General features: G+C 39.9%; 1 protein-coding gene across 13 annotated transcripts in view; it reads left to right on the top strand.

Moving 5' to 3' along the window:
* NCKAP5 (NCK associated protein 5) overlaps nt 1-25,587 on the top strand; it is a 912,592-nt gene that overhangs the window by 807,849 nt on the left and 79,156 nt on the right. For all 13 annotated transcript variants that reach the window (XR_012072522.1, XM_072960866.1, XM_072960868.1 and 10 more), the window contains 2 exons: nt 187-364; nt 6,797-6,875. Coding sequence is in view for 12 of the 13 variants with exons in the window: in XM_072960866.1 (XP_072816967.1) it covers nt 187-364; nt 6,797-6,875 (257 nt within the window). In the remaining variant the exon portion in view is untranslated. The remainder of the gene's footprint in view (nt 1-186; nt 365-6,796; nt 6,876-25,587) is intronic.

Here is a 25,587-nt window from a genome sequence, read left to right as displayed (position 1 = left end):
TAAATGGACACACTCCTGGAATATCAGATGAAGATTTGATCAAGGCCAGTGAGACACCCTTATCACTCAAAGGTTTAAAGACAAAGAGATACATGGAGGTTACTCTAAACATTAAAGGACTGGGGAAAGTGGACTGATTGAAGACGAACAATGTAATTTATCAGAGGAATCACTTTCTACCTGCAGAGTTGATAAGAAAGCAGCTCAACAGACAGAAAGTGGATCAAATAATGTTTCCTGCAGGAGTGTGTTAAAGGGCAGCTCCCAGGACTCCTGTCTCACCGGCAGCTCCATCAGCACTCAAGGAAGCCACAAGAAAAACATCAAAACCAGAGCTGATATGGAAATACCGAAGGGCTCCCTGGTAAGTGCTTCACCATCTTGGTTATGAAGTGTTAGGTTCTGAGATGGGCGAGTTGGGTTCTGTCTACTGTTTGCTGATGAAACTATGTAGGCAAGAGATTGCAGGGGAAAGAGAAAGGTAAAGCAGAAGAGAAATCTTGATGACACTGTAGCAGAATGATGGTGGCTCGGCTGGAGCGGGCCTGGCTCCCTCAAGAAATGCTGCTTTTGTAGCTTTCTTTTCAGAAGATGATGTAATCACAGTGCAGGCAGGTGATGCTACGGGTACCATCTTCAAATTGTGCTGGGGAATTTGCTTTGATGATTATTTCTGTCATTTCCAGCAATGGAAAAAAAGAAATGAAAATAATTATAAAAAATAATTGCAAAACATTTAAGAGAATATTGGCTATTTTGATTATTTGACTTAAGCATTTTTCATTTTTTCTGAAAGTTGTATATACCAATTCATCCTACCTCAAACAGAAGATGTTAAGACTTAAGATATCCTTTTTGAAACGTGACTCCCTATCATTTAGTCTCTTAATTACGAGGTCCAGAACTCAGGGGGTAATTTCCTTTAAAAAAATGAATATAAGGCATTTTTTATATTTCCCCAGGATATGCTAGTTTCAACTAATATTTTTGTTTTAAAATTACCTGAAATTACACTTCCTTTCCTTTCATTCTCTCTGTTCTTGCATCATCAATCTGGTGATATTCGTTGTTCCTTTATAAAAAATTTTAAAGCGTTCAAACAAAAAACAATCACTCTTTTCAGAAATGCTGTATCCATATATTTTTGTGCTCTAATAAAAGAGATTACAAAACTTACTGTGTGCTTCCACTTTCCTAGAAAAATCTGAAATATGAACTAATTATTCATTTTTTTCTGGAGTGGCTAAAGAGTAGAGGAAATTTTAGAAGTAATCATGATTAATATTATTAGTTATTAATTATTATTTATTTACTGATGTCTAGGGTTCCTTAGAGTTTCACTTTAATTTGAGACAAATGCACATTTAAATGTATTTTTTTTTTCAAATAGCTCTTGACTCTGAAAAGCTATAAAGTCTCTTTTTAAACTCTCTGAAATCATATGCGGACTGCATTCTTTGCAAAATTTTTTTTTTCCATTTCCTCCATTCTTGCTCTTGGCTTCCATGATATCATCCTTTCTTGAAAACATAGATGTCCCTTGCCTTATAAAATCACAAATTAGAAGCATATCTAAGGCTGCCCTTGTAGTGTCACTGAAAGGAAAGAGAGAGAATAAACGTGTGGAAATGTGCAATATGCCGGAAATTCAATCCAGCTGATCTCAAACTCTGATAGCTTGGCGGAGCTCCTTATCAGAGACACTCAATTTAACTCTGCCCCATTTAATGTGGTTCTGACAGCTTGGGGTATATCTTCACTGTACATAAGTACCAAAAAAAAAAAATCCCTCTGTTTAGCTTTTACAATTTCATTTTTACTTTTTTATTACTTCCTAATGCTAAAATAATTTGCTATGCTTTTCCTTTCTCATTTGCAGTCTTTTATAGTGTAGTGATAAGTGTCCTTTGGTCCTTCCAGAATATCTGCAAGAAACATTCTTATTGTTTTCTGTGAAGTACAAAGATTCCCTAACCACCCCAAATACACATAATCAATAGGGATATGCTAATTTTTCTAGTTAGCCGCGAGAGGAAATTAGTCATGCTGGGAAGCTTTTGCATATAGAGGAATATTATTAACCTAGATAGTTGACCAGCTAGTCATTTTTTCAAATGTAAAATGCAATGTTTTATTTTTTTTCATCTCTATAATCATTGGTGTGGATTAGACTAAAATTACTCATTTCAGAAAGGACATTGCCATAGTCCCCTTTGGGGCTAGTAAAAGAATGGCAGTAAAACCTATTTATTATATGTTATCAGCCTCTATAGGAAGGAAATCAGATGCAAAATAACACACGTTCTAATACCATAGCATGTTGATATGAACACCCAGGAACCTTTTAAAATTAAGAGTTTAAGGGAATTTCCCCCACTAGGGTTCAAGGTAAATTTTCTGTCTGCTGTTTTTAAATGGTGTGGCTAAGAATTCTCATAGTAGTTATTTTGTATGAAAACGAGCTGCGGATAATGCTTGACATACCACACTTTCTTCTGAATAAAATCACTGTTCAAAATCTTACAATGTTCCACCATCCTTTGCCCTTTACAAATGGACTAAAAGCACTTACGAGGGTCATAAGACATTTAAATCCTTTTAATCTATGGTGATGATCGTAGAAAGATTATTTCTATACATGCAGGTCCATCCATGTAGCACACCTCCACTTGGTTCACCAGTAACTGCGTATCCATTTTCAAGACTGTTAGAGCCATTCTAAAATATGTGCAAAAGTACCATTAAGGCTTCATTGAATTAAATCTTTTTCTCTTTTCAGAGCCTTAATTAGAGGCTTATGTCCCCATTTACGCCATCATTTTCAGACCGCTTAGCTCTAATTTTTGTGTATTTTAGACAGGAGCCGTGTTACTTTGTACTTTTACTTAAATTATACAAAATCATTATAAGAGGGGAAACAAGCATCCCCAGGAAAGATTGCATCAGTATTAGGTAAATAAGTCAGAAAGAAATGCTCTCTACGCACTACATGTTGGAAGTCTGTCCTTCCTGTGGGTTTAGATAGTTTTCTGAAATGAGAAGTCTCAAAGGAAGACAGCTCCAGGCTCCTACGTAACTGTCACCAGACAAAATAAAAATTATTAACAGAATTAACGAGACCATATACCTTCACCAGGCACTGGAAAGAGGTGACCATTTTAATATGGATATTTTCATTTAAATTAGGAGCATTCTCTTTACCCAGTGTCACATAGTCTGAAGAAAGCACTTATGCTAATAAAAAAGTATCAAATACAATCCCATTAAAATTGTGCTTTGGTGATAAAGTAGCATAAAATAGGACAATAATTACAGAAATTGTTATCATCTTATTAAGTTCTGTAAAAATTTGTAATTTTAACATCTTTAATTGAATGATCCTGTTCTAAATGCTATTCGGATGCTAATAGGAAGCATGCAGCTTTTGCTCTCCTCCAGCAAAGTTTTCTAAATGACTGCATTTTCTAAAGGTAATGCCTTCCAGGAGGATTCCCTCCAAAGATTACCTCTCCTCTCACAGAGATTCATTATGTTCTTTTCCTTTTCAATGAGCTTTAACGTCAAACTGTTTTCTTGGGAAGAAATTCATGTTAGGATGATCCACGGAAGAAATCTATGCAGAATTCCAAATGAAGGTGTCCCCAAATTCTGGATTTCGTTCTGCAATTATGTATATGTATTTGTCAGCAGCCAATTATTGTCTCCCTTTCTTCCTCTTGTGTCCTTTGTAAGCTCTCAGCCTTTTCTAATGGCAGAGGTCACTAGAATATAATGGGTACAATGACATTTAATGATTACCTGTTAGAGAGTGGTATTTTGTACAGTTCTTGACTACAACTGCAGAGCTCAAAAGATGGACGAGAGTTGCAGAGAGGTGCACCATTAGAAGATGGCCAAAGTACTGACAGCAAACTGAAGCCAAACATAGCCCAGAGTTATTGCCTACGAGTCACCTCCTACTTCTTAACAAATGGGACATCAACTGACATTAATTTGTATCTGTTCCTGGTAGAGCAGTGGCTGGAAAAATTCTCAATCTCTAACCACCATTGTTTGCTGAGCCAAACTTCTTGGCTTTGTGACCATTCCGGTCTGTGCATTCACATCTTTGCCACCGGAAGGTGGTCCCACCTGTGCCTGTCTTCGGCAGATTCTTAATCTTGAGCTGGCGGCCACTTGCCCCCAGGAAGGTTCCACAACCTTTCACCAACATCCAGCCACTGTACAATCAAGAGTGAAAATTAATTTTAATTTCAGCCTGTGAAAAATATAATTAACAAGGGGAATCAGCTGCCAAAATAAATTATGCCCCTCATTTCCATAGGCAAATGGATTTTTTTTAATTACTCACCATTTTGCATTGAAATCTATTTGTATGGATAATTAGAGCTGACAAGTGTGCTATTCTAAGACACTCCCCCATTTTCCATTCCTTTGTGGATTCTTCATCTGTCCCCTTCGAATTCAAAATTTCTTCTCATGGGTCATCTGCTCCTTGTAAGTCATTAGCCCAGGAGAGCATAAGGAACTGGGGGCCTTGTCTAAACCCAGTTCCTCTGATAAACCCCTAAGAGGCCACATTTAACATTTTCTGTTAAGCCCCTGAAGTTCTAGTAAAGTTCTAACAAGGAGCTGACAGGTAGGACCTCAAGATGGTTTTTATTTTCTTTCTTAAATGTGATGCTTGGAGAAAGGTGCTGGTTAAGTGCCAGAGAAGGCTTAGGGAACAAGTAGGGGAGAGAAACAGGGCACTTACACGTTTGTACACACACACACACACAGAGCATTTTTTGCTACTCTTAAATAAAAATATAGTTTATGTATATTTGGAAGACTGCCTACCTATCTAATTACCAGACACTAAAAGATACAGTAGTTCTTAGTAAGGTCTAGAAAGGATGATGATTACAATATGGCACACTCTGAAATATTAAGTGACAGCAATGAAAAGGGGTCAGGAGTGCCCACCTACTCTAAAACTGAAATCCTTTTGTAACCTTGAACAGATCACTAACCCTCTCTGAGCTTCTTTTCCTTTATCTCCAAGATGACAGCCTTGTTCTAATTATTGGATTCCTTAGTTCAGAATTTCATAGGCTGGTGGAGATGATGATTCACCCACATTCCAGCAGGTTAACATGGCACCCTTTCAAGTATAAAATCGGTTGATTTAGAAACACCCAAAGGAAATACTATTTTACATAACAGGTGTGGAGAAGTATGGAACATATTGTCATAAGTGTTGGAATGGGCCGAGAATATAAATAGATTTGCTTGATGTTTCTATAAATGAGGATAGAAAGTTCCTGTTGGATTCCTAAAGGAAATTAAGGTGTTTGGAGTATCCTTCCTTTTAGGTCTTTTGGTAGCCTTGTCACACAGAGGTCTCAGAGCTAAGTCAACTTTGGAAGGCAAGTAAGTAACGCGTTAGCCTTGCTGATGCTTGTAGAGCTTTTCCGTCTGCCAACCATAAATGTGCACCACCAGATATAGAACTGGTTGATGTAGCTCTTCCTCCTCCATCCTCTAACTTCCTTCCCTCAGGAAGTTCTAACAAACAAGGCAGTGCCCACAGAATAGACAGCTGATGGGGAAAGAAAGCAACAAAGCATGACCTCTGTATAGTCAACCCTTAATACTGTCCTTGTGAGGATTCAGTCTCCATCTATGTACTCCCTTGAGTTTGCCATCTTCCGGCTGTCAGTATGTCTGAATTAAGCATCAGTTATATTCTGATATTGGGCTCATAGCCATGGAATGTAAATAGTTGGTCTTATTTCATAATATATGAAAATTAGGAGGTAGAAAGTGAAATCTAGCTCAAAGTCAGTAAGCAAGCATATGACTTTCTAAATTGCAAGTATAAAACAATAGTTGCTTAGCATTCAACTCAAGCCCCCGAGCAGATCCACTGACAAATTCTAGTGTACCCCTACTGCATTCATTGCACAGTTCACATGATTATCTTTGGCTGCATAGGTAACTGGCTGGGATGTATTTTAAAAGAGCTGGTTAGGGTCATTCTGCCAAGGACCTCGAGCTCTCTTGACCTTGCAGCCAAGTCTATACTGGCATAGTTCAATGTGTTTAAGGAAACTTGTTGGATGTCAGACTTCTCATTTGTAAAATAGTGTGATTTTATTAGATTCTTGCTAGAGTTCCATTTGGTGCTATATCATTTGGCATCTGGATATTCCAGTGGAAATGTAAAGGGAATTTTGACCTGAAAAAAATCTAGATAAATGTGTCACCTCTCTAGTTCACTGAGCACACATTGTAGTCGCCTCATATTTCATTATGGAAAGAACAACAACAAAATAACATTTTCTTAGAGAGTTATATTTTAGGAAAGGGTCAAGAGATCGGAGTATATTTCTTTATTCTTATTAAAATAACTTGTGGTGGAAGTTACTGCCTCTAGAAGAATTATATTTCCTTAGACTTTAATTTTTCTTAACAGTTTTGTGTTACTGACTTTATTAAGTATTAAAAACAAAACAACACCAAAGCTGTTATCTCAAAAGTCTTATGTAGAATCAGGTACCCTGTAAACCGTTGCTTTCAGAGCCAGAGTTATAGTCTGGAAAATATGCTCTTGTAATTAAAACCTGTAATAAAGCCAAGTGATAGAGTGAGGACAAGTGGGATGAAGAAAATATAAACTTATATGTACACATACCCCCTCCACGCACACACACCCCTACATGTTTGTTACGGAAGGTACCAATACTGAGGGTTGCAAACGATCTATTTTATATAATACATGAGAACTCACAGTATTTCCTTGTTACTGCAGATAAAAGAGGCAAGTGAACACCTGCAAGAGGATGAGGAAGATACAGCTGCAAATTCTGCATTTCAGAGCCACAGCATAGGTAAAAATGCATGTCTCCATATGTCTTTAAATGAGATGTTTTCTACATGCGACCTTATTTCAGACACAGTGTGTTTCTAAAGACCACATATTATGCCTCCCCCTACTGGGACCAGGTTTTAACTTCTCAAACATGACTACCTTTATCTTCTTAGACATTGGAAGCTATCATAAAATAAGTGGTCAAAGGAGAACCTAAGAAGAAAACATAGCTGTTTGCAGAGGAATGAAGTGCAAACTGATGAGAAGTGTGGCCTTGTCAATATAAAATGAAAATGAGACTGGGTGTAAATAATGTCTCTCTGAGGAGAAAATCAACTTTGAATTGATCCAGTTTCTATAATTGTCTCAGGAAGCACCTTGTGCAACTCCTGTTGGTTAAAACTGTGGAGTGGTGGCTTTTCTACATTGAGTCTTTTTTTAATGGAATATGTTTTACACATAGAACTGAGTAGATGAGGTATATACGGCCTGCCAAAATCTTCAGCTCATTTTCTTCATCATTTCTGTTAGAGCCCTGATTACAGATAGTCCCATCTCTGCATCCCTTTCTTGAGGCCAGTTTGGCTTGTCAGCTCCTTCCTAAAGTTTTGCCTAAGCCTACATTGAGGGAACTCAAGTTTCCGACACAAAGGGATTTTGCTGACCTGTTTTCAGAGCCAGGAGGTAACTGGTAATAGAGTAGCTGTCTGTGACCGCGATCCTTCTCAGGAGATGGAAGAGGTGATAACTTTAACAGCTCTGGGCGACCTCGGACACTTGCAAACTTAGTTGTTCTTTGGGCTCTAAAACTGGCGGCGAAGGCAAGCATGGTGAACGTTTAGTTTTACACAAATCAGCCAGGCATGAGAGAGTTGTGTGTTCAAATCACATTTCAGTGTAGTAGAGAGTACTCCAGACCAGGCTCTGGGGCACAACAGCCCCACAGCTTTCTGGTTTCTGGTAGAATCAGTGTTCACTGCTCCTGCCCTTTCAGCTCTCAGCATCCGCCACTCCCGGCACCATCTTGGGACATTTTGTGGCTGATTTTCTAGCACACTCAGCAGTCTTCTGCCAACGATAATTTACAGTTTAGCTCAGAGAGTTATTGTACCCCCGCAGCTTAATGAGACTGGCACATCATTATTATCCTTTTCATTTGTAATTGAAAATACGAAAGTCTTAACAAACAGCTAAAAGAGTGGAGCCTGTATAAGATTATTATTTCAGAAAGACATCCTTCAATACAGCTGTCAATGTAAAAAGCTTAAATTGGTATCAGTTCAGCGTAGTTAGCCAATATGCAAGTTAAATGTTCAGCAGCCTTCAAACATGGCACTATGTAAAGCCCCACTGAGCCATCCATTTTCCATAATGAGCTGTTCTTTAGCTTCTACAGTAACATACGTAAAGGTAGAGGCTGAGTTTTCTTCAAGAGAGCTACAGTAATCTAAGCATTTTTTACAGACTAGCAATTCTTTAGATCTGTGCTGTTTGACATGGTAGGCAGTAGTCCCATGTACTTATTTCAGGTTCCATTTAAATTAATTAAAACCACATAAAATTAAAGATTCAGTTCTTTGGTTGCACTAGCCACATGTCTACATATTCTGTATGGTCTGTCTGAACATTTCCATCATCACACAGACTTCTGCTGGAAAGGGCTGATTTAAATGACTCTCAGGGAAGTAAATCTGGACTCTGTTTCTGACAGAGGACTGACTTGATCTTCACATGATTGTAGACCCATCTCCTCACACTGGGGGAGATCTCTCTGAATAAGCTGCTATTGGCAGCAAGTAACAATGAAACTGACTTGCCATTACTTAAGTGATAAAGTCATTTAATCATCATTTATAATTGAAAGTGTGGAGGAAGGCAAACATGAAAGAGGAGAAGCAGCTGAACTATGTTATCCAAAGCCCTGGTTTTTATCCCTTTGCTTGTCCCTTCTGGTTGCAAAGTGATTTCTGCCGCTCTAGGCATCCCAGCTACATTCAGGACACGAAGGATAAGGAAAAGTTCCTTCAGGATCCCCCCCATAAGTTCACTTAACATATCATCAATGCAAACCAGGTCATAAAGCCAATCTTAGCTTCAAAGGGTGCTGGGAAAGTCAGTATGTTGCTTTTCCCTTGCTGCATGAAGTAGCAAGGAGAACAGGGTTGAAAATATTCCATGAGTTAGCCAACCAATAATATTACCACAGGCCTTTTACAAAGTTCACCCATTTCAAGACTAAGTGAGACTCAACAGATCAAATGGTTATTTATCTTTATTGCACAAAAATAACTGAAAATATTTATTTTAGCACCCTGAGAATCCCAGTGTTCTTTGTTTCGTCTTCTCTAAGTGTTGCCACATGTCCCCACAATGTTTAAACCATAGAATATTTTCAATCACAGCAGTTGAGCAAATCTAAATATGTTCTCCTTCCAACCAAACATCAAATAATGTCTTTGACAAAGAGCAACAATCAGCAAAACTGTGAATCTGAATGTTTACATTTCTGCAGTTAAGGATAATCATGTTGGTTTAATCAAAATGTTATGAGTTGATCACAAGACAAGATATTGTTGTTAATTGAACCTACTCCATATTGAAATTCAAGATTCATGTATTACGTTAAGTAATACAACTGGGTTTTTTCTTTAAAATTGCCCAAATAAATGTCAGACTTTAATGTTAATAAGCAAAAAGCAAATGAATAGACTAGCTTAATAGAAGTATTAACATAAATGATGACAAACGCTATATTTCTAATTGTTCTTTCTTGCTATTTAACTGTAATAGATTCACCCAACATATTACACCAATTATGTAATAGGATTAAGTGATCAGTAGGAATTCAAATAACATTGTCTCATATTAAAAACATCAGCCAATGATAGCATCAAAAATAATCTCCTAAGAGGAGGCAAAGGATTTGGAAATTCCTTTAAAAAGGAAAAAAAAGTCTTCAGAGGAGTTTCAGGAAGAAGCCAAGCAGAATTAAATGATAACTAACCCAAGAAAACAAGGCTGCCTGGTAGACTCTGGTGAAGTGAAGGATACATGGTATATTCCCCAAATCTAAAAGAGTTACAAAGAACAATCTGTCCAGTTGCCCAGTGGACAAATGTTCCAGTGCCCCATGGCTGAATGAAGTTAGTTTCCTCTCCCCCTATTGGCTGGGTGTACTCCTTGTCTCTTCTAAAGAAGCCCTTCTGGCTCCCACCACCGGAGGTTGTGACAAGGGACATGATCTAGTCCTGAGGATCGAGCTTTCTTTGGTTAGCTCTGTGAAGTGGCCTTGGTGTTCTGCCACCTGCAGAACTGTCTCCAAGGGCTCTTTCTATCCTTCTTCCATCCCTCCCCAGACTAGTCTTAGCCAGCAGCTAATACATACAGGAGGGTAATGGATACTCAATAAGTACCCCCTCTGACTTACTTAACAGACCATAAACCACCTTATTTCTGTTTTCCCAAGGCATTTCACTTTCTTACTCCTTTTCCCTCCTAGGCTTTAGCTAGCTAAGCTAGGGAACTAACTCATGTCAGTGGAGCCATGGATTAAACAGGTATTTTTTTCAGGTCACGTGTTTGCATTTTAACAAAGATTCAAGAAAAGTTTTACCTCTAGTTAAGAGCTACTCTTGGGAGCTAAAGTTTCAGGCACTCACATCAGTGGTTTGAGCAAATTATAGGGTGAAGGATAAAGGACAGGAATTAACCTGACTTCAGACAATGTATAGCACAAGAAGTCATGCTGGGGGACATTGAGTTACCTTGTCCTATAAGCCTACTTTTGAGAGATGGCCTGCCTGAAGGGGAAGAAATGAGACAAGATTATGCTGGGTCAAATAGAGAAGATTTGGATCAGCTGGTACCATGGCCATTTTTACCTCTGTAAGACATAGACCTGGTTCTTATAACCTTATACCATCTACCCATAAAGCACCTAATCCATGGTAATAATGGTCCAGTGTGGAGTTTGGTAGAGGTAGAAGGGATAAAGGAGTCAAATGATACATGGTTATCACTGTCAAGGAATCTATACACCAGGTGCAGTGAGGGTCAGCAAATGTGGCAGCTTCTTCACCCAGCAGAGGAGAGAAGGCCTGTCCTGATGCCACAGTGTCTGTAGCTGTGGTTTCTCAAAATAGAAAGATTCTCGAATCAAGTACCTGAGTTTCCTGGAGAATAAGAGCCAGGACCTAGGTATTTATTGCATTTGAATGAAAGGAACTCTAGAACCTACTTTATTGTATTAAAATCCCAATACAGTATGGTCAACAGTTGTCCATACGTGGATTATATACTTTGAATTATCCAGCCCATGATTATTTTTAAATATAAGACTGGATTTCTCTAAGTATTAGTACCAATAGAGTTAGGTTTAGACGAGGGTGAAGAAAACCCAAAAGTACAGTGGTTTAAATAAGAATAGAAATTTCTCGCCATCACACATGACAGTCCAGAGGGAGGTCCAAGCTGATAGGACAGTGCCAGGCTCCTATCTTGTCTCTCTGCTTCACATGATTTCCATTCCCAAGGTCACTTCTTGGTTCAAGATGGCTGTTGAAAACCATCCTTTATGTCCATTTTCCAACCAGCAGGAATGACGAAGGAATGAGGAAGGCTGTGGCTCATCTCCTTAAGAACGCTTCCCAACAGTTGACCCATCCTTCTGCTGTCAGCCCAGGGGCTGGTGCTGAGTCACATAGCATGGAAAACATTATTCCAGGCAGAAGGCCATGTGTCCAGAAAGGAAAAAAAAAAGAAAAAAGAAAAAACAGAGGTTCTTTTAACTCAGGAAGAAAGAGAGAATGAATATGAGGGAACATGTAGCCATCTCAGCCTGCTGCTTACCCCTACCAAGGTTATCTCCTTGATAGGAACACAAACAAATTTTCACTGTCATTTAAGAAAGCCAAAGGAAGATAAATTTGGAGAGTTGTTGGGAAAGATATAATTAATTTCAATGATTTATGCCTACTTTCTGTTTTGCATGATCTGAACTACCACTGTTCTCTATTTGTGCAGTTAACCTTGAGTAACTTTTTGAGAAAATGGATTGAACTTGGATTAGTTTGCCACCACCATATTTATGAGTAAATATGTAATTGGTCATTCACAAAGTATGTAGAGATTCAAATAAATCTTCAATGGGATACAGTGCATCTAGAATTTTCCTTTCTCTAAAATTAAAACCAACGGGGCACCAGGGCTTCCAGTACTGTAGCTGCCAACCAGTTAAAGCCCTTGATAATTATCGTCTTATTTCAAGAATATTACTAATTTTCCCCACTGGGAAAATTTGAAAAATTTTAGAAATGTAAAGTGCAGGAAATGACAGTTATATTAGAAATAAAATTAAAACATCTCAGAAAGTTGTTCAGACTTTCACAGCTTGTTGAGTGGAAGACTATTTGAGTCAAATGTTACATTTTGAATAGCATGCTGACATATTAATGCTTAATTGTAGAAAGAGTGAGCTATTGATGATCAAAACAAAATGCGAGTGGGAAGTGCAGATGCCCTCAATAACAACTTTGATAGACTGTTGACTAAGACTGGCACTGAACTGGAAACGACTTAGATAATCATACCTGCAGGTGAGGAATAGGATGGAGCGGTTTTGTATAATTTGGATCTTATATTAATACCTCCCAGGATGATAACATTCTGCGTTTCCAAATATACAAATGACATCTAAGAGGTACTACAGAGTAATAGCTCAGGCAAGGAAGTTTCTATTGTGGGGGCATTGAGTTTACCTGTTTATAACTCCAAGAAACGAAGAGGGAGCTTTGCATCTGGCAACCTGAAATATCCATTCCACCAGTCTTGAAGGTGGACACAGGGAAAAGGACTGTGTCCTTTTGACCAAGGACTAGAAATGGTAGTATTAATTTCCATCCATTGAGTATCTACTTTGTACCAAGCCCTGTGCTTGGAATATTACATATCACCCTTGGTATCTCACTCCCTGTGGCTGGTTCTTTGTTTTTGTCATCTGTCAACTTGCTCCTTAAGAGGGCTTTCCTCTGAATACCAGAGGTAGTCATGAGTTAAGGCTTTGGTGGAGACTTCTGTATATATAAGCAAACTAAATTCTAGTCTATGATTCCCTTTCTCTGTTTCTTCACTAGAGAGAGGGAGAATTGTAGACTTTGAGAGTTGAAATTTTGGCTTTTTTTATTTCTATAACGTATTTGCTGTCTAGATTGCATCAAGGAGCTGAGTTCTATTTAGTTCGCCAAACCTATATTGAGCGTTTTCTACAGGCCATGCTCTGGGTTAGAGCCTGGGGCTGTGGAAGTGAATAAGACACAGTTCCTGCATGCTGTGAGCTCCAATCTAGTAGAGAAACAGAAAAGCAAACAAACAATTCTGATGCAACGTGATCACTGGTAGGATAGAGGCTCACTCTGCAAGCATATGAGCACACAGAGCAGGGTGTGGAGCCTGCCTTTAGTGAAGCCAGGAATGTCGGTGTTCATCTGTAAGGAAAAGACAAGAGTGGGCGAGTAGGATACTGAAATTTAAGACCATTTGCCATTTATACCAGTGGTTCCCAAACTGTGCAACACTTCAGAATCGTCCGGGTAGGCTCTAAAAATGCTGATGCCCAGGTCACAACCCATAACAATTAAATCACAAGGTCTAGGGACGGAAGCCAGGCACTAGTATTTTGTAAAGATTCCAATATGCAGCAAAGTTTGGAAACCACCTTCCCAAGAGGTAGGATTTCATCAGCAAGGAGGACAGAGATGTCCTTCAGCTCAAGGGAAACAGCAAAGGGCTGGAGACAGGAATACGGCACACAGTAGGGAAGGGCAGTCGGCTTTCCTGGAGTAGAGGGTCATTCTTGAGGATGAGGTATAGATAGAGGTGGTTTTGTAGGATGGGCCCGGACTGTGGAGACTTCAAAAGCCAGGCCTAGATGTTTAAACTTCATCCTACAGACAGTACATGGACTATGGAGATTTTTTTCTTGAAGCCCTTCCAATCACTATGATGCTTATGCTTGGACTTTTAAAATAGAAGCACATTTTCATTTCTCTCCCTTAGCCCTGGACCAACCAAATGCACCAGTCTCCATACTGTTTCCTCATGACTGGTGGGCTGTCATGAGTAGTCAGGTATTCATGTCAAAGGATGGATGGGGGGCAGGGTATAGCGCAGTGGTAGAGTGTATTTTAGCATGCACGAGGTCATGGGTTCAATCCCCAGTACCTACATTAACAAAATCATAATAAAATAAAATAAATTTTAAAATTAGAAAAAAAGTTCTTATTAAAAAAAGATGGACAGCCAAGATGATTTTAGGGTTTCCAAAGGGCTCTCTGTCCCAAAGGAATTCTCCTGGAAATCTACCAGGATGTACGTAAAATTCCTACCCCCTGGTAACTCCTTTGGGTGCAGGTGCTCCAGTTGATTCTTGTAATACAGCTGGTGTCTGGGAAGGATGCCCACTGAGTGTCACTGATTGACAGCTGCAGTGCTTCTCTCAGGTTAGCACCAGCAAGACCCTTGAGGAATGAGCCATGAGGCAGGTACATCCTCCTGCCAGGAAACTGAAAAGCACAGGAAGAAATGGTTGGACAGTTAGGAAAGGTAAGGGTGGTGCTCCTCAGACAAGGATCTCAGTTGCCAGGGGCAGAGGCAGACATGAAGCCCAGGGGGCTGGCACTGATTAATCAAAGTGCTAATAGTGGAAAGGAACCCCTGAACAGGAAATAGGTGGACACATGAAATGAACTTTGTCTTTTCTCCCACATTTTCCCAAAGCCTGTTGCTCTGTAGTACATGGTTGAGGAATCCAAAATAGCTGTACAGAGAGATCTTTTTTACACAGTTCCATCAATTTCTTAAAAGACAATTAATTCACTTAAAGTAAATGTAAGAATGTGTGCATGTGGCTTATGGCATAGGAAGGAAGAGTTGGGGGGCCAAAACAAAATCAAACAGCGGAGTAACTCAGCCCCTGAACCAGAAAGTTGCCAATGTGACAGAAAGAAGTCAGACAATAGTATATATTATACTAATATCCACTCTTTATTAAGAACTTTCTATACACTGAACACTGGCTGAAGTGCTTGTATATATGTGGTCTTGTTTTATTGTCACATCAGCCTTGTAAATTAGGGACTGTGGTCACCCTTTGCCAGTGAGGAAATGGATGTCCCCAAAAGTGATGTCCGTTGCTCACCAATATGGCTGGTATGGAGTGGAGCCATCATCCAAACCCAGCTTGGTCCATAACTCTGACATCAAGTTAAATAAACCCCCAAGAATGCCACATGATGACTAGGTGCTTTTTTGGTCGCCTTGCAGGCACCAGAGAGCCAAGATCCCTTTGGTAGATCTCTTGGTCAGGGGTTGCAAACTCAAGCTCTCGGGTTGATGAGTGAGATGGGCTGGGCTTGACTTTCACATGCATGTATTATATGAGTGATGGGAGTGCAGAGGAGGAGAGAGAACACGACCATCCTAGGGGAGTAGCTGCTTGTCAATCCCAGTTGTCACCATAGAAGCCTGGCTCTGTGTAGCCAAGACTTTCCATTTCTCAACAGAAGCCAAAAATCTAAATTTTTATGTGACAGATGATACATTTTAACATGAGGGCTCAATTTTGAAAAGTAAATCTTCAGTTACTTCCTTTTATCTGGCAATATTTCAAATAAGAATTTCAAAATTCTTTCACCGAGTGTCACATCTTGAAAGTATAGAATATAATATTAAAGTATACATATTTTCTTAAATGCATGGTTGAGCTGCAGGCAAAAATTCATCAGAGGCTAGGGACAGCAAGGAAGCTCAGATCCACAGGGGAGAGACTGCTATAGGCAGCCTTTGCTCCACGGGGTGTGTGCTGGTCTGTTGACTTTGATCTAGGGTGGTCAGCTGTCCTAGTTTGAGTGGGACTTCCTTGGTTTTAGCATCAAAAGTCCTGCATCCTAGGAAACCCCTCAGACTTGGATGAACTGGAACAGTTGGTCGGTCTACCTGGAGAGTGGTATTAAGGAATAGGACTGTTGACATAATGAAAGCCTAGGGCCTGAGCAGGGTGAGATGTTAGACCAAAAGCATCCCTTCCCCGCCCAGCATAAAGCTGGACTCCTGCGAGCAAGGTGACAAACCCACCCTGCAGAGGAAGACAGTGGGGAAAAGCTCCTGACTCAGCCACAACTCAGTCCTAAGTCTGGCTGGAAAAAAGGAAAACATGTCTCCTCTGAAGATCCAGAGTCATTAGCTCACACCCAGGTGGATCAGGGAATTAATCCACTCTTTCTTTGTGTCCCTAAGCCCCCATCTTGAAATTTTTAAATGGTCCAAAGTGTGCTTTTAAGAATTCCGGAGAAGAAACTGGGATGGGGATGGGATGAAACAAGAGTGGCAGGACAGTAATATTTTTAAGGCTGGGCAGTGGGTATATGAGGGTACATTGCACTGTCTGAGAATACTTCAAATGTATCATAATGAAAAGTTTAAAAAGAAAAAAATGCAGGATCAGGGTGATAGTCCTCCTAAGATTCTGGCAGAATCCAGCTCAAATCCTCTCTTAAGGCATCTACTCTAAAATTTATATACAGATAAAGTTCCAAAGAAAATTAACTCACAATAGAAAACCACAAAAAGCATAAGGGGAAAAATGACTTCATTAGTGAGTATCAGAAAAAAAACAACAAGCTATAGAATGATTCCTGCGAAGACTGCGGATTAGAAAATATAAACCCAAAATATTTACTGCATTTAAATAAAAATGAAAATGAAAGTTAACAAAGGAACAGATGAGCAGTCAGATTTTTTAAAAAAGACAAGATTTTAAAAAATAGAACTTCAAATAAAGTAAAAGTTATTAGAATAATATTTATCACTACTGAAGAGAGAATTATTCAACTAGAAGATACAATTGAAAAATTTTAAAATGCGTCACAGAGAGCCAAGGATGTGGGTGATATGAAAAAGAGGTTTAAGTAAAAGGTGATGAAATCCACATGCATCTAATTGTAGGTCCTGAAGGAGAGAAAAGAATGAACAGGATACAAACAATATTAGTGGCTGAGAATTTTGCAGAGTTGAAGAAAGTTACCAACCTTCAGATTCAGGAGCCCGATTAGTTCCAAGCAAGATAAATAAAAAGAAATCTACAATTAAAGATAGTGATTTTATTTCCTTGGATGTATACCCAGAAATGGGATTGCTAGATTGTATGATAGTTCTTTTTGGAAATAAAATCACTATCTCAAAGAGATATCTGCACCTTCATGCCCACTGCAGCATTATTCACAATGGCCAAGATATGGAAACAACCTAAGTGGTCTGTTGACGGGTGAACGGATACAGAAATTGTGGTATATATATATGTATGTGTATGTGTGTGTGTACACATATATATAGTCTTATACTTTTCACATAGTATTCACTTTCATTTGTATTGTCTTACCACACTATTGTTTAGTTTTGCTCATTATACAAATAGAGTCATACTGTAACTATTCTACTGCAGTTGGCTTTTTTTCTGTCACCATTGTTTTTGCAATGAATCTACGATGGTGCATGCAGTTGTAGTTCATTGGTTTTCACTGCTGTATAGTATTCCATAGCAGAATTACTTCAGATTTGATTTATCCTCTCTACTATTGATGAACATTTGGGTTGTTTTCCATTTTTTGCTGTTATGACAATGTTGCCGTGGTCACTGTGGTTTACATTGCCCAGGGTTTTTCTAGAGCCATGCCTTCAAACTTTTTTGACTAGTATCCACAGTAATAAATTTTTACATCATAAACCAAGACACCTCTACATGTATACCTATACATAAATGTAATCAAATGTCACATATTCTGTAATTACAAAAACAAAAACCCACAACAATTAATGAACAGCATGAAATCCAACAATGTGGTTGCCTTATGGAGAGGGAGGAGTGGGAGAAGGATGTAGTGGAAGGGGTGCAAGCGTGGCTGGAAAAGATTGAGCTGTTGACCTTGGAACTGGGGTGGACCCAGCTCATCACAAGGGTCCTTGAAAGTAGAAGGAGGAGGCAGAAGAGGGTCAGAGAAAAAGACACAACAATAGAAAGAGATCAGAAACATGCATTTGTAATAAAAGAGATGCATTCATAATAAAAGAAACACACATTAAAAACCACACTTAGGTCCCATTTTCTATCACATTGGAAAAGATTTAAGTTTGAAGACAAACTTTGTTGGCAAGGCTGTGAGGGAGGAGGCATCTTCACACACTGCAGGTAAGAGGGGACTAGGACAAACTCAACGGATGACAGTTTGGCAATATCTAATAAAAGTCACATGTATTTAATGCTATTAAATAATTTCAATTAAATAGTTTATCCTACAGACATACTTGCACATATGAGAAATTATGCATGCACTGAAGCATTGTTTATAGTAATAAGAAAAATCCCAAATGAACCAAATGTCCATTAATAGGACACTAGTTAAATGAATTCTGATAAGGGAATATTATATATCTTTAAAAAGGAAATAAGGAAGATCTTTACTGATATGGAACAACTTCTGAGATATATTATTAAATGAGAACAGCAAGAAGCAGAATAGTGCCTGTGGTATGCTTGATTTTTTTTAAAAAGGGAAAAAGGACCTTAACACATACATATATAGTAAAACATTTAAATGCAGACGTGAATATGATTTTATACACACATATGCATGCACACGTGCACACACACACATAATTATCGGCATGAATAGGACTGAAACACAAGAGTCTAGTACTATTGGTTGCATCAGGAGAGCAGACCTGGGTGTCTGCTGTATCGGCACAAGAATGAGAGAATATTTTCAGTGTAGGCTGTTTTGTACCTCTTTAATTTTGCAACCTTATGAATACAATGCCTTTTCTGAAAGTAAAATATAAATTGAAGATTGTGTCTATAAATTTAAAAAAATACTGAGTTGTTAAGGTAGGTTGTGGGTATTCTTTTTGATGATGATGATTTCAATATAACTATTTATTGTATACACTCTTGTGTTCAGAGTATATGTCACATTTGTTTTAAAAAGATAAAGTACCATCCAAAACAAAACACGTGTATTGGCTGAATGGGCATACGCCACCTCCCATCCTCTTCCTGTCTGCCCTTTGAGCAGCTCATTAGCATCTCCAGAAGAGAGGTCAGCCGAGAGAAGAAAGAGCAGGAAAGGGACACATCCCTGACCACCAATATAAAGTCATACCATCAATTCTGAAGCACATCAGGTGTCAGAGGAGTACCTTAGAAAGAGAGATTGTGGGAGACTCTTGAATTTTAATCTCTTTTTCCTCCATATTACCATGGATAAACCCACTTGATCAGATATTACAGATAGGCTGAACTGTCTGTGTTTTAAATGCTGTTAAAGCCAGCAGTTCTTCTCAGTCATGAAGGTAATAAAAAATTAGTGACTGAGAAGAAGCAGTGATTTTAAAAAATAAAAATCTTGCCAGAGAGGAGCTGGTAGCTTTTCAGAAGCCATAATCAAGTTTGAAAGGAAGGCACTGTCCCAACTGTAAGAACTCAATCACATATGATTAACGAAAAACAGCCTAGATTAAGGTGATCTGTACACTCTGTCCACCGGGATTCCCAGTGCTGTGTGCAGTAAGTCTGGCACATTTGAGTAAAGACTTTAGCCTGAGACAGGTGTAGAGTGCTAGAGTGGTAGGTTGAGTGAGGGCTAATCGTCATGACGAAAACTGAGTTGTGTAATGAAATACACAACTAGATAAGAACAGAATGGATGTAAAGACAGTAAAGCATTGTAGTAAATCTGTTACAACATGGACTGATCTGGGCACTTTTTAATGAGTCACAGACATGCAACTAATGCTTAACTGTTTCGAGAGAAAAGCCTGGTGGTGCCTGAGAAAATAACGTATCAATGTCAGTCTTAATTTCTTTCATCAGCCCATTGATGGAATTTGAGAAGAGTCATTTAGCAATCTTCTTACCAGCAGTTCAGTGCCTGCTCCTCTCATTCTGCAGATCAGATAAAAGGATGATGTTTGCTTTATCTTTGCTTTGCCACTCTGGTGCTGCTAAAAGCTTTTCAGGAAGGGAGAGGAACAGCTGAGAGGTTACCAGGTTATGAAACGTTATCACGGCCAAGCCAGGGGGATTGAATCAGTTTCCAAAATGCTTCTTATGTAGCTCAAACCTATACTCTGGAGGTGTTATTGTTTGATTATAAAAGCAGGAATTTGAAGAGAGATTTTCATGCCACCATGATAAACAGTGTCTGCCTGTAACTCAATTGTGTCAACTCCCAAACGGAGGGGAAATATGCTTTGAGGTGACTTTCTGCCCATTTGAAACTCAGCCATGTGTTCTGCCCTCAGAGCCCATTCGGAAGGAATCCTGTGTGTACAAGAGCACATTTGGAGCGGGCAGCGGCTGCCCTGCTTTCGAATGAGTGGATTGCATTTCCAAAGATGCCGTTTCCCCTCACCATTGACCCGGGCATCGTAGTGTTTCCAGGATGTCAAATTATGTGTGTATGATTCTCCTGTAAGACAGGTCTCTTTCCCTTGTAACTCACAATTTAAAAAATCAAAGTACTTCTCATATGCTGGGTTACAGTTGAATCTGATTTTAAAAGAGACACATGGTAAGGAGGAGGCTGTGCACTGAGGAAACGAATGAGATGGGGTCCGAAGTCCAGTTCCGGACTGATGGCTTAGTGCAAAATGCGGCAAATCTCCATTTCCTCAGTCATCAGGTGAAGGACTTATTTTAGATGCTCTCCAATTTTTTTTTTCCTTCTGGCCCAAAGTTCTAATACTCTTTGAGGGAGAAGGGTATGCCTGAACTTCTGAATACCATCCATGTCAAGTTCCCACCGCCCATGAATCTGTGGGAAGAAAGGTGTTTTAAGTCCCAGGATCTGAGTAAACTAGAGAAGTTGCAAAACTTATCCAACAATTTCTGGGCAGAACTTAGACCTCGTTCCTAACGGTAGTGTCACCACCATGTATTTGCCTAGAGTTTTGTGTTTTTGAGAGTGCTTCGTTGATTCCCTCCTCAGAGTCTCCCAGCCTTGCAGTCACATACCTCCCAGGTCCCCTTTGCCACCTCACGGGTGCTGTTGTTACAGAACTCAACGTTTGTGTGCCCGACACACAGTGAGGCCAAACAAAAAGAAACATCGCCGTTTGGAGCAGAGAAAGGTTTATTGCAGGGCCCAGCAAGAACAAGGCAGGGCTCATGCCCAAGGAACACTCCAAACTCCCCAAGGGGTTTCAGCTAAGTGTTTCTAAAGGCTGGGTGAGGGACGGGTGTCCTAGGGTCTGTGATCAGCTTGCACACAGTTCTCTGACTGGTTGATGGGGGAGGTAACAGGGAGGGGTCACAGGGGTTAACATTATCCATCCTTAGGCAACCGTAGGTCTGGGGGCTACTTGCTCATGATTATCAAGTAGCTGACTTTCTCCATTTGGTGGGGGTTTTAGCATCTATAAAACAACTCAGGACATGTGCATCAGATACTGTTATCTAGGTATGTCGGGGGAGGAGCCACAGCAGGGGATACGGGGGAGGGATCTGTCCCAGGAAGGCCCCATAGGGTCCTGCTCAGTTACACTGTGATCTTGAACAAGTGCCAGAACCTCCCTAAGCCTTCTTCCCTCATGTGTCAAACAGAGATACTAGCAAGACCTACTTTGAAGTATTGTTCAGATCTTTGAGTTTTTTTGCACATGAGTGCTTGACATCATACCAGGAGTTAGCAAGAGCTCAGCTGTTGGTCTGCCTGATTGTAGTTAACAAGGGTGTGGATAACGTGTAAGTAATAGGGATATCATCTTTCTTTCTTTTTTAAGTTGTACTCATGGCTATGGTTTATCACAGTGAAAGGAGACACAGCAAAGCCAGCAAAGGGAAATGGCCCCTGGAGTGACATCAGGTAGGTAACCAGGCACAGGGTCCTCTTCCAGTGGAATCACATGGGATACATAAAATTCCCCCAGTGACAAGAGATGGCATCACATGTGAAATGCTGCCTCCCTCAGCTCCTTAGAGACTTAGAGCCCAGGATTCTTACTGGGAGCTGGTCACACAGTCACCATCTTGCCTAGCACATTTAACAACGCCATGTCCAGGAGGGTGGGTGTAGCTCGGTGCTAGAGTGTATGCTTAGCATGCACAAGGTCCTGGGTTCAATCCTTAGTACCTCCATTAAAAAAAAAAAATCCTCAGCTAAAAAACCCAGTTCCCCAGAAGGGAAATCATTGTTCAGCATAAACCACTTTGTTTGCGTAAACAATTCAAGCACAGACACCCTTATCAGTTAGGGTGGTGGCAGCCCTCTCAAAATCCCAAGTTTTCAGGTGCTGCTAGCAAAGGGCCATCCTTACAAGCAGGCCTCTCTAAGGGTAAGCCTCGTCAGCCTGCTGTGGTAACTCTTTTCTGTGCAATCAATAGCTTTGGCCCTGTCCAAAGCATCTTTATAGCAAAATTATTATCAGCAGGGTACCATACAGTGGGGTAAGACCAGATTGTGGTGTTGACTTCTGCTATTCCGTCTAGGGGTTCTGAACTAAGTTGAATTTGACCTGAATGCCTCCACCCAGGGCTGAGGCAGAGTTGTGACAGTCACTGATCTGGCACATAAGAAGGGCGTCCCCATGTACAGTATGTGGTTCTCCTGGAGACAAGGAGTTCGCTGTCATTAAGGCACTCCCAACAGGGTATTTGCTAGTCAGACAGTACAGGTTAACAGGCTCCCAGTGTGGCTTTCCACTGTGGGACTCCACACCTAGGACCCCCCAGTCTAGGATAATTCAGTTCAGTTCCTGGTTTCAGAGACACTGTTGTCAGTTCGAAACAGCTCTGCTTGTCTGTGACATCAGTTTACCAGTGTCATTTGTAAGTGATCTGTGTGGAAAACACAGCAGCTGGGCCACCTTCGCTGTCTCATAGTTAGTGCTGTCAAGGGTGATCTTATACTCAACCTCGGTTTGAATTCAAGGCCCTTACAGCAGCTTGGAAAGGTAGCAGGGGGAGCTTTCGTTCAGGAAGAGGAGAAAGCTTCCAGGAATAGTTCTGAAAAAGAAACATCATTAATTCCTTTCTCCCCACTTCCCCCTCAAGGCCTCCCCAGGTGCCAGGGCTTTGATTTCTCCCATTGATACAAAAATCAGTGTGTTTCATTCAATCATCAAAACTTTACATTTTTTTATCCATAAACTATCACCCAGATTTTTTTTTTGTCTAGAAAGTTTGCATGCAAGAGGGATAAAAGAATTTTCACAGGAAAAAAATGTTTTTTTTAATTGAAGTACTGTTGATTTGCAATGTTCTATTAGTTTTAGGTGTACAACATAGTGATTCACTATTTTTATAGATTATACTCCATATGAAGTTATTATAAAATACTGGCTATATTCCCTGTGGTGTACATTACATCTTTGTATCTTATTTTATTTTATACCTAGTAGTTTTTACTTCTTAATACCCTGACCCTATCTTGCTCCTCCTCACTTCCCTCACCCCATTGGTAACCAGTAGGTTGTTTGCTGTTATCTATTGGTCTCTTTCTGTGTTGTCATAGTCATTCATTTGTTTTGTTTTTTAAGTTCCACATTTAAGTAAATACAAACAATATTTGTCTTCCTTTTAGACCTATTTCACAAAGCATGATAGACCATCCAGGTCCATCCATGTTTTTGCAAATGGCAAAATTTTATTCTTTTTTATGTCTGAGTAGTATTCCATTATATATATCTCACATCTTCTTTATCCAGTCATCTATTGATGGACACTTAGGTTGTTTCCATATCTTGACTATTGTAAATAATGCTGCTATGAACCACAGAAAAATATTTTTATACAACTTAGTCAGAAAGAAATATGTTCAGAAATTGGTCAGAACAAAATTTGGAATTTTAAAATGTTTCAAAACAGGTTTATATAACCTATTTTGTCCTGATCATTTAACAGTGAGCAGCCCTAAAAGGCTAGCCTTTCTGGTGACAGCTGCATTTAACAAGCACAGGGCACTAAAGCTTGTGTCACAGGGGAAAGGGGAAAGCAGTAGAGTCAGGATCTCAGCCCACTGCTGCAGACTGCAAGTCATCTGGATGTCATCTTTCTGACTGATGAGGAAAGTGGGGCACAATGAGGTTTGGCGCCCATAATTCACCGCAAGGTGGTGACAGAATTCACATTGAAGACAAGCATGCCTTAAGGATGGATAGATTTGGTCTTAGACGTTCCTGGTCGTAAATCTCACACATGGAGAGGAAGGCCTAAGGTGGCCTTAGAGTTCTCCAGCCAGTTCTCAGGTACTGCCTCCCCCACGTACTACAGATGAACCTGAACCACAGCTGCCAGTCATGGGCAGTGTCCCACCCACACCTGCTACCAACCCACCGCCTCCATTCTCTTTCTCCAAGACGGTCCTCTGCATGGTGTTACACGCATTTGAGAAATTCCAGTTTATAAGAAAGAACTAAAGGGAAAACTTACAGCTTCTTCACAGGTAGGGGTGAGTCAGTTCCCTTCTCTGGCACTCAAGCCTCAAGGCACAGCCATAACCAAGTTCAGTCAGTCACTAAATATTTATTAGACATTGACTCCATTCCAGGCATTGTGCTGGACCCTGGGGACGTAAAGACTGAGAATACATCGGCTCTGGATTTGATGAGCTGCTCTGATGCTGAACCAGAAACCTTACTTACATCTTTTTCTTCCACTTCAGCTTAAGATTGAATCACTCTAATATCTTGCCTCCTTACTAGCCTCTACAAAAAGGTCAATTCCCTCGCCTATGTTTTTAAAAATTTTTCTTGGATGCTACTAAAGAAACTTGATGGCTATAGATAATCTTGTCCTTGTAAATAATCAAGGACTTACATGACTTATGAGCTCCTAAATTATGTGAACTTGTTCTTGACGTGCTGGCAAAGACAAATAATTTCTTTAAAACAGATGGCATACAGAGCCGTTGCTGAAATGTCAACTCCACTGCTGCTTGTTGCCCTGCTTCTCTCGGGAGATATTTGCATGTTGGATTCACCTGGGCCCTTGGTCTGTGATACAGAGAAGTTGGGAAACTTAGTTGAGTATGACTTCCTAACAAAACCTCTTAGATAAGACAGTATGGTATGCTAATAACAGATGGTGTAGCCACGATTTTATTTTTAGTGATGATGAAACCCATGTGCATTACTGTTTTCTTTTAATAAAATTCATTCATTCACTCATTCTTTACAGTGATTTTCGAGATTATCAGTCTAGTTTGGGTTTTCCAGAAATAGATCCTGTGCGAAGGATTCAAGGACAAGTAAATTATCAGGAAGTACAGTAGAGACCAACAGGAGAAATCAGACAAGGAAGGAAACACAACCAATGAAAGGGGTGTTACCACTGCCAGCTACCACCAGGACTGGTTGTGTAATTTGCATCGCCCGGTACAAACTAAAATGCAGGGCCCTTTGTTCAGAAGGTTTAAGAATTTCAAGATGGCGACAGCAGAACACAAATTTACACACGTGTCACAGGCCCTGACTGCTACTGTGTATGACAGAAGTTTAATCTCAGAAAAACTCCAGGGTATAGAAGCTGAGTCTTGGAGTCTTCCCACCTTAAGAGTGAGGGAACTGGATATTCATCAGCCCCTGTCATCACTGCTAGTCAGGGGCTGCTTCTGGAGCTGTTAGCAAAGAGATGCAGTTATTGGCAATTGGAAGTTCAGCAGGGGCACACTCACATGATAAGGCCC

Source organism: Vicugna pacos, chromosome 5, assembly GCF_048564905.1.
Source record: "Vicugna pacos chromosome 5, VicPac4, whole genome shotgun sequence".
Classification (NCBI taxonomy): Eukaryota; Metazoa; Chordata; class Mammalia; order Artiodactyla; family Camelidae; genus Vicugna; species Vicugna pacos.
The sequence above is the reverse complement of the archived record's forward strand: the minus strand, read 5'-3'. Positions and strand labels throughout refer to the sequence as shown.